The following is a 10,030-nucleotide window of genomic DNA, read 5'->3' as shown; positions in this document are numbered from 1 at the left end:
CGACTCTTTCCAGGGTTTTCTAGGCAGGAAATAATGAGAAGCGCTTGACCCTTCCCTTCCTCTAGGGGGAGCCCTGGGACTGTGCAGCTTGCCCAAGGCTACCCAGGCTGGCTCTTCTTCCACAGGGGGGGGGGGGGGGAATCGAACTCCTAACCAAGAAAACAGAATACTCTGTGGCTGTCAAATAGATAGAAACACTTCATCCTCCTCATTTAGATCCCACTTTTTACGGTTTCCAGTTTTGATAAGACCCAAGCCCCTATTATTTTTTTTAAAAGATCACAAGATGCTTGGTGGAGGGAATGCTTCTGTTTATTATTTTTAAAAAAAGACAATAAAAGACAAAAGTTTTGTATTTATTTTTTTTTTTAGTATCAAAACACTTGATATGGTTTCCTCATTTCTCCACACTGGCCACTGAGAAGCCACTATGGTTGACACGCCGCCGCCTCCTCCAAGAGGGGCTTTCACGCAGACAAAAGAAAAAAAAAATAAACAGCAGACACCTTGGCAAAAAAAGAAATCTCACCGGGGGGGCAACATCGTAGTCAAAATGCCCAGTTGTTCTCTTTTAAGACAATTAGGAGGAGGCTCCCGGGGAGAGAAGGACAGGAGATTTCCCCTCTCGTCCCACACGAACTGCATGGCAAAAGCTGCTCTCCTCACAAAACATTCAGACACCAAAAAAAAAAAAAAGCTTTACCGAGCACAACGCAAGTTATAAGCCTGGCGGGGGAAGAGATTCCACGGTGATCACGGACGAGACCAAAACGGAGGAGCTGCCAGTTCTTCGAAGCAAGGTGCGAAAACGAGAGAGAGAGAAAGGAAGAAAGAGAGAGAGCAGGTACTGAACAAGAACCGTTAAAAAGTGTATTTATAGAAAACGGATCACTTTTGACACTGCGGTTACCTTCCTCCCGGACTAGAAATCGTGATAAAAAAACCACCCGAGCGTGAGAATGTGCTAAGGCTGCACCATTTTTTTTGTTTTTGGCAAAGAAACGCACCCTCGCGTCCCCAAATCCACCCTCGCCGGCAGCAACATCTAGACTCAAATCAAGGAGATATAAAAAGGGATCTGTTTGGTGAATTCCCCTTATTGGGAGGGGGGGAGTCTTGTTCGGCCAGGCCAGGCCGTTTACGACCCTTCCATCATCCGTTAAGTTGAAACAAAGCACTCCCCCCCTTACGCCCACCACCCAAATAAAAATCCGGTGAGCCGCAAGGGGCGCGCACCAGACCGCAATGTGAGAGTGGGGTGAATGGCTGGCCTTAAAAGCAAGGTGGCGAGCCTTCTTTGTTACACACAATGCTTCCGCCAGCCGCAACCAGACATAAAGGTGTGTGTATGTGGGGGGAAGGCCACCCCTCGTGCCACGGTTAGCGTCCACCTTGGACACACCTCCGTACGGCATCATGTGTAGGTTTTCCCTTCGCGAGGGCACACGGGAGGCGGCCCAGGCTTGCAAGAAGACCCCTGTGAAAGAGGAAAGTTGGCAGGCTACAGCGGCAAAACAAAATGTGGAATGTAATCCTTGGCCCGTCTCCTCATCGAGGGTCAAAGAGATTGGCCTTACTTTTCCTCCATTTCCTCTTTTTTTCTTCTTCTTCTTCCCTCCCCCTTCTTAAAGACAAGAGTTGGCCCTGGCAGAAAACCCGAGGCTGTGTATGGGGGCGGCAGAGGCAGTGGAGTGGGTAGGGGGAAACAGAGAGAGAGAGAAAGAGAGAGAAAGGGCAAGGCAGGCTGGTCCGTTTGCCGGGAGAGCCTTTTACATGTCATTCAGGTCAAGCAGGGTCTGATCCAACATGCGCTGCGTACAGAGATGCTCCTCTTTGGTGCACTTCAGTTTATCTGGAAGGAAAAGAGGAAAAGGGGGGGTTAAATCACTGTACTGGGACGGGTACGTTTGATTCAAATGCTGCCTCCTAATGAAGCCTAAACAGGGTGCAACGCTTCATAGCGTGGCCGTGTCCTCCGCAGCAGCAGCAGCACAAAAAGCCTCTGACCACAACCGTGTGGGTTACGGGCCCTCCTCCCACCACCCTACTATTCCCAGCCTCGTCTAGGTTCCTCATTACCGGCTGTGCCCCCCCCCTTCAGCCAGAAGCGGCGCACGCAGCATGCTCAAAGAAACACAAAACAGAGAGAGCCTGCCCCCGCCGGTGGAGATCCAGAGCCTGCAAAGACAGGATCCCGGGGTGGGGGGGGCTGACCTTGGTTCTGAATTGTCCGTTCCAATTTAATTCTCCATGGAGGAGGAGGAAGGGAAATAACACCTGCTTGGAAGCTCTTCTCCAGAATGCCAGGCATCTTAAGAGGAGAGTCCGACAGGCACATGCCGGATGCAAAGTGTCATGAACCACGCTGGGGCTAGGATCCAGGCCTGCAGCGTTCGGGCACCCGCCCAAGATGAAAGGATGCCCGGCCACCATATTTCCAAGTTTCCAGATTAAGACCTCTGGTGTTTCATTTTATATTTTTGTAAAGCCAAGATGTGCCAGAACCAAAACTCTAGATTCCTCTCTCTCTATATATATTTTGGTGGGATTCCGCCTTCTGAATTGGCAAGCTAGGAATCCTAGCCTTTCCAAAGGGCCACGCAGGATCAGACCGAACCTTTTACCCAGTTAGTCATTTTGCATCAAGTGCCATGAGGGTGTCTTTGGGAGCAAAGTCTCACCCTGCATAAAGATATTCACACACACACACCATTTTAAAGTGATCCAAGTGGGCAGCTGGCACATCTTGTGGCAGTGAATTCCACAGGCTAAGCAGTCATCCCATGCAGGCTTTCCTTTTAATCATCTCCCAGCTTTAGCTGACCACCCACCCACCCCAGCTTCTAGCAGCCTGCAAAAACATCATTCACCTCTCTCTCTCCACGTTGTGCGTCATTCCACACACTTCTTGGGGTATCCCCAAGCGGCTCGGCTTCTCGGTTGAAACAGCACCAGAGAGGAGAGCTATATTCAACTTCATCAGCTTTCTGGAGCTGCCTCAGCCCTTTGAGGAGGAAACGGGGGTGCTCTGGCATTCTCCTTCGGGACCAAACCAGGGAAGGGGGAATCAGGAAGATCAAGACATGAATAATGACAGAGGGAAAGGTCTACACCCGTTGTGACGAGAGCAGGAATAATGTCTCATCCTTGCAAAAACTAAGCCAGAGCAGAAGCCTCATCCATCTGTGTGTGTGCCGTGCGCTGAACATTCGGTCAGACCAAGCTTTCCTCTGCAACCAGACCGCAGCATTATGTTTGAAGAACGGATGCTTCCCCCGCCACCACCATGCATGCCCGCTTTTCGAACAGCGGGCCGAAGCCAAGCAGGAAAGAAAAAGAAAACCCACTTTCCCAGCCAAGCATGGTTGAGCCTAAAGTGGAAAAGATGGGAACAGGCTACCACTGAGTAGAGACGTATTTTGCAGGACCACAATTCCTTCGTAGCCAACGGCGGTCCCACCGCATCGGAGGCGCGTGCTTCGTCCCAGCGGCTGCTTCTGTCGCCTCCAGGCGGCCTCTTCCTTCGTCCGCACGGCACAGCTCCGCCAGCTGATAGCTACCAAGTCTCCTCGGCAAGCCCGAGGCCTGTTCTCGGCCCGCCGGGCAGCCAAGCTTCTACTGTTCTCACGGGCAGTATGCACGGGAAAGGACACCCCAAGCACGTAACAAGTGGGCCAGTGGTTTTATTGGTACAAGAAAAGATCTTAAAAATGAACAAGTCAAGCTGATCCATGCGAGAGAAGCGTACAGAAAAGTGGGCAGAAAAACACCATCGAAGTACAGAAGAGACCGTCGGAGGGGTTCGAAAGTGGGGTCAAGCAGCGACAGCAGCCTACCGACTTGGAAGAAATGTCTAGCACCAATAAACTATACCCCCCCCAAAAAAAATACACACCGTGGAGCAATCCCTGCTATTCCAAGCTTCTATATGCACAAACAAGCTACTTATAGGGACCCTTATAAAGTCTCCTTCTATAAGCACTGGTGCTCTATCGAACCCAGAATCGGTGGGGGTTACTACTAGTGATGTGGTGGGTTTTTCAAAAGCTTTGGAATACATGTGTGGAAAAACAGTACATTACAGAAGATGAGTGCTAAGTGTCCCCCATTATACACAATCATTGCTCTACGTCAGCCAGTCTTGTTAGGGGGAACGTACACCCTCCATCTTTCAGTCCATGTCCAGCCGAGCTTCTCCCCCCCCCCGATTTCCCAGGGCCTGCCAATAAGAAGGCTTGCCTTTGTTTTATTTTTATTATTATTATTTTACTCTAAACGGGATTAGTAGCCCCCAGGTCTCAGTCACACAGATCATGCAGCGTTAACTTCAGCTCGTTAGCGAGCAGACGGTTTTTCTCAAGCTGGCTGTACAGACGCTCTGCAGCAGCAAGGAAGAGGAGGAAGTTAAGGGGGGGGGGAGAAAAAAGAGAGAGGAGAGGGTTGGGGGGGAGAAGAAGAAAAAAAGGGAAGATTAGTATAACGCCCAAGATGGGGGAACTCGTCCCGCCTCCGTTTACACACGCCAACCCAACTGGTTTCCAGCGGGGTGGGTGGGGGTGGAAGCAGGGGGCAATTTTGAAGGGTTTGAAGCAATTTGGCGGGGGGGAGCTGCTTCATTTAGGATCATCAGAGGAACGAAAGTCGTCCCGTCAGATTAAGCCCCGTGTATTAGTAAATGCGTGCCGGAACACAGAAGAAGACTAGGAGAGGAAGTGGTTTCATACCTAAGGAAGCGAAGCTAGGAAGCAAAGGTACAGAATCTGCTTAGAAGCAAACTTTGGGGTCGCCGGTCCTCTGCCAAGGGGAGAGTCGGGTGCCCGACCCGCCAGGGAGATCCTGGGGCACAGCCTGGCTTCAGAGGGACGCTGGCCGCTTTCTCCAGCCGAGAGGTGACCCAGAGAGCTTCCCAATGCAGGCAGCCCCACCCGCGGACAAACCGATGGGGGCCTCCACTTCCAAAGCATGGCGGGTGAGCTATCGGTGTCCTCTACGTTGACCTACCCGCCTCGCAAAGCCCTGCTCCACGAAAGCTCCTTCCCCGATGCAGCCCCCCCCGACGCCTGCCAGCCCAGGAGGAAGAGGCAGGACGCCGTGGAGAGGATGGGAGAGCTGCACAGTCCACTTCCTGCTTGCACTCCGGAAACAGGAAGTGCTCCAAAGGAATACAGTGGCGCCTCGCTAGACAGTTACCCCTGCATGACAGTTTTTTCGCTAGACATTGACTCTTTGTGATCGCTATAGCGATTCGCAAAACAGTGGTTCCTATGGGGGAATTTCGCTGGACAATGTTTGGTCCCTGCTTTGCAAACCGATTTTCGCTAGACGATTTTGACAGCTCCCTCCGCGCTCGCAAAACGGGTGTTTTCGGGACCTAAGCTTCACAAGACAGCTATTTAAACAGCTGATCGGCGGTTCGCAAAGCGGCTTTCCTATGGCCGATCTTCGCTAGACAACGACGATTCTTCCCCATTGGAACGCAGGTTTCAATGCATTCCAATGGTGAAATGCTTTTCGCTAGGCAATGATTTCGCTAAACAGTGATTTCAGTGGAACAGATTATCATCGTCTAGCGAGGCACTACTGTACACTGGGAACCCTCTGTTGCCGCTGTGTATGAAGCCTGCTATGTTGCATCACAGTAGACATTTGTTTAGCTAAACCCACAACAGCTCCAGGAGTGTAGTGTTTGGCTTTTTTAAAAACTCCACCTGCTAGAATTCCGTGTGCAGAATTAGGGAGTCACAAACCACAAGCCCATAGCAGCAGAAGACCCCTTCCTTTCACTCGCCTGGACAAGACGGCTAGGCCTTCGTTCCCTGATGCAGCGCTTCCTGGGAGGAAGCCACCCCAAAGCCTTCTGGGACCGGTGAGCGCTGCAGCAGGAAATGAAGGTTTTTACAAGAAGGCCTAAAAAGAAGTCTCCACCTCATACAGGCGAGCGGAAGGGAAGTGTCTGCCGGTACGTGTTTTATGAGTTGGGACTCCCAGAATTCTGCCGGGGAACTTAGAAAAACTCTTAGAAGGCTACACAGAAACCAAAGCACGCCCATAAATGGTCTCCAAGAGGAACCTCTTCTTGAAGATGCTGCTCAAGACCCTCTGATCTGGAGATACTAGGCTAAACGGGGAACCTAACGGGTAGAGTGGACTTTCCCCAAAGTACTCCAAAGACAGAGGCGTGGATGACATTTTCATTCTTAGCTTCAAGCATCAACGTTCTCGCAAACTGACACAGAAAGCCATTTCTGCCACCGGGCAAAGAAAACTCTTTCACCGTCCAGGTTGAGCAGAAGAGTTAGCTCGGTCCACCAGCTAGTAAGCCACGATCTCCGAGGTTTAACCTCCACCAAACCAGATTTGCACCAGGGAGCCTTGTAGCTGACTGGCAGGACACCTCGTTTTTCTGCATACGGGTTCAATTCCTGCCATCTCCCAGGTAAGGGAAGAATTTGGATCCCAAAACTCAAGGGAGCGGCAGGTGGTCAGAACTGGAAGCCACTGGGTCTGATTTGGGGTAAGGCAGCTTTCTAGTTAAACCAGCCCTTATCGAGAAACACGAGGATTAAAAATTTGCTTTGTCAGGAAACGAGTGTCAGTCAATGGTGGAGCATCGGGTTTTGGGTGCAACGGGTTCAAGGCTCAAACCACACCCTCTTCAAGGAGCGATGGGGAAGAACATCCCTCTGACCTCCTCTCGGGAAAACCGCCTCTGGTCAGGGTGGACAGCAGGACGTGAGAGAAGCCAATACTCTGGCTGAGGTATATTTGCTTTTTGTTGCTCAATATATTCCATTTCTCCGAATCGAAATATAAAGTGTTTGCCTTTAGTCAAGAGGGAAAGGGTGGGGAAAGAAAAGAGTGGGTAAACACAACGAGGGAGAGGCAGGGAGCCGGGCGTGAGCGAAGGTGGCTTGAGAAAAGGGAAGTCGCCCCCGCCACCTCCGTGCCCGCGCAGGCCTTGGCGAAGGGCGGTCCCGCGCCAGCAGCCCTCTCGGTATCTATGACCACAAGTCCTCAAGACACCCACATCCAAGATCGATGGAACAGCTCAAGGGATCCGTGGGTCGGGGGGAAGCTGCCTAGCACAGCAGCGCCCAGAACGTGGTGTAATAGCTTGGGATCGGCTTAGCTTTGAGCTCCCACCCCGTCTGGTCTGCGGAAAGGCCGGGAAACCCTGGATTTCTAAAGCACAAGGGGTCCACCGAGGGTCAGCCCCGCCAGGAATCCCAGCACCTCTCCCGTTCACCCTCCACATCCTGGCGGTGGTGGGGACGTACGTGTGTGGAAAGACTTCTGCCCTGCGGCTCAGAAGCCACAGGAGTGTGTCAAAGTGTGTGAGAGAGAGGCTTCTCGATCCCGGACCTTCTCATTGCTGGAGAGCCCCCTCAACGCGGACCATCGGCCCTCTCCAGAAGCCTCGGGGTGGGGGGCCTCGAGCATGCTCCTTAATGCCATCTCCTCACACCCTTCTTTTGGGGCCACCCTCTCCGTCATGAAAAGGAGCAGGTGCATTTATATAGGGGAACGGTAAGTGTGAGGGTCGCAGAAGCCTCAAGACTCTGCGGTTGCCATCCTCATTCCTGAGTCACATCCCCCAAAGCGTCCCTTTTTAAAAAAAACAGACAGCCATGAAAGAGAAGTACAGTGGTGCCTCGCTTTACGATCACTCCATTTAACGACGAAATCGCATTATGATGAACTTTTTGTGACCGCTTTACGATGTTTCCTATGGGGGAATTTCGCTTTGCGATGATCGGTTCCCTGCTTCGGGTACCGATTCTTCGCAAAACGATGATTTTCGGACAGCTGGTCGGCGGTTTCAAAATGGCCGCCGGGTAAACAAAATGGCCCCCCGCTGTTTTCTGGGACGGATTTCTCGCTGCACAGCCAGCGAAAATGGCCGCCCTATGGAGGATTTTCGCTGGCCGGTGAGTTTCCAGCCCATCAGAATGCATTAAACGGGGTTTAATGCATTTCTATGGGCTTTTTAATTTCGCTTTGCGACATTTTCGTTCTACAGCGATTTCGCTGGAACGAATTAATGTCGTAATGCGAGGCACCACTGTATCCGGAGTTTGTACATTTGTGCATCTGCTTCTCTAAGGAAGCACGAGGGAGCAATGCACAAGCAGGCCACGGAGGAGCTGTGGGTTCGGATCCTGGAACGCTCAGGGGGAAGCCTCCCGGGACAAATACCGACGGAGGGCGGCCACCGACAGGAGGTGAATGGGCTCAGCTCAAGCAGGACTGCACCCCAGCCTCTGCCATGAGGCTTCGACCCCCTTCCCTTTCCTCCCTGGGGAAAAAAAGGTCGCTGCCAAAGGGAGGCCAGCCTGGCGTCCTCTTTCGCCCACGGGAAGGGCACCAGAGAGCTTGCTCCCCACTCCGGGCAGGCCTTGCGTCCAAAAGAAAGATCCAGCCCCGATCGCCAGTGGGTGTAAGGACAGCAACCGCTCAGAACCATTTGCCAGCTAAAAGGGGATCAATGGCTGGGGGGGGAGGCAGCCTGGGCACCTGTAAACAGCAGGGCCCCCACGGAGGTCCTTATTGTGTTTCTGCACCACCCACAGCCTAGCTTCACCGATCCCTTTAAGAAAACATATCCTAGCCCTCCAATCTGTCATTCTGAGAACTACGGACACTGTTCCTGATCATCTTTCCCTTCTCCCTTTTGGGGCGAAACTGGGGCGACACGAGGAAAGGACACCGCCATCTATCTCTCTCAACCCCAGCTGCTTCTTGATGGGCTGAACTACAGCTCCCAGTAGGCGAGGGGAGTTGCAGCACGGCGCCAGGAGGGCGCCCGTCTGAGGGAGGCCGACGCATCGCAGGAAACCTTCCAAAGCGGGCCCGGAAGTGTGTGTTCAAAAGAACTCGGCAGAAATCATATTTTCGGGATCTGCAGAAGATTTTAAGTTTTGCTTTGTTTGGTTGGAGGGACGGAAGAGAGGAGGAAATGAGACCAGGTCCAGGGGTTCAGTGCATGGTGTCTGTATTACATTCCACCGACGGTTACATTATCATCGATTTGCAAAAGCAACACAGCGTGGCAGCGGCTACAGGGCTGAGCGTCACCGGGGCTGGCAGCTCTGGCTCCTATCCGGCTCTCCCTGCAAGCTATCCGAGGGGCAGGAGCACCATTCCTCAGTCTACAGACTTAGAAGAATCCGGCCCCCTCCCGCACCCGCCCCGGCAGAGTCTGGCACGCTGGACATCACAAAGCAAGCTTTGTTCCCCAAACAAGCAAGCGAGAGAGCGACAGAGAGAGTGCGATTCAAGAGGGAGAGCGGACGGACGGCTGGAGAAATCACGCACGCCCCCCGGCGCGGCGCAGAAGGCTCTCGTTCCCACGGATGGGGCCGAAGGCTCTCCCACTTCAGCCGACGGGCGCCAACGTGGGGAAGTGGGAGAAACTGGAGAAGAAGGGAAGAGGGGGCCGGAAATCATCCCCCCCCAAAAAAAACCCCCGCAAAGCTGCAGGAACAGCCTTCTAAGTGGCGTTTCGGGAATCACCATTTTCATCTGTACGCAAAAGGAGAGAGAAAAAATAAATAGTTTAAAAGGAAGGCCGGGCAGCTCGGGCACAGCACGCAGGAGGAAAGGCAAGAGGGTGGGGAGGAGAGATTCAAGAGAGGGGCTCGGCAAGGCAGAGGGAGGGGGACGCATTCTGCCATTAGGAGGGGGGATAATAAGGAAGAAAGCTCAATCCATAAAGAGCACCAGCGCAAGGTCAAAGAAGTCAGCGGGTTAGATTCAAGGCAGGTTTTTAAGTGTCAAGAGGCAAGCAGTTCCACCGACACCCCTCCTGCTTGCTGCCAAGAGTTCCCCTCTAACACGCACACCCCTCAAATCTCAGCTGCACACAACACCCCCCCTTCCCCAGAGTTATTGTAGCCTAAGAAGGGAGGGGGGGAAACACAACCAGCCAGTGGACGCAGGCGCACACGCATGCCGTTGCATAAGAAAACACCACACGCCAACAGCAACTACAAAGAAAAGGAGGCCTGCGAAAACGGCCGGGCGCCTGCTT

General features: G+C 52.8%; 1 protein-coding gene across 11 annotated transcripts in view; it reads right to left on the bottom strand.

Moving 5' to 3' along the window:
• Window positions 1-294: 294 nt before the first annotated feature.
• TPM3 (tropomyosin 3) overlaps window positions 295-10,030 on the bottom strand; it is a 44,474-nt gene continuing 34,738 nt past the window's right edge. For 4 of the 11 annotated variants that reach the window (XM_020810800.3, XM_020810797.3, XM_020810806.3 and 1 more), the window contains one exon: window positions 295-1,852. In XM_020810800.3, the coding sequence (XP_020666459.1) occupies window positions 1,770-1,852 (83 nt within the window). In that variant the 3' untranslated portion in view covers window positions 295-1,769. Of the gene's footprint in view, window positions 1,853-3,663; window positions 4,379-8,975; window positions 9,523-10,030 lie in introns of those variants that run through there. The other 7 variants (XM_072984091.2, XM_020810801.3, XM_020810808.3 and 4 more) reach the window with 2 other exon arrangements.

The sequence above is a fragment of the Pogona vitticeps genome, chromosome 15, assembly GCF_051106095.1.
Source record: "Pogona vitticeps strain Pit_001003342236 chromosome 15, PviZW2.1, whole genome shotgun sequence".
Classification (NCBI taxonomy): domain Eukaryota; kingdom Metazoa; phylum Chordata; class Lepidosauria; order Squamata; family Agamidae; genus Pogona; species Pogona vitticeps.
This window is presented reverse-complemented; position numbering and strand designations above follow the sequence as displayed.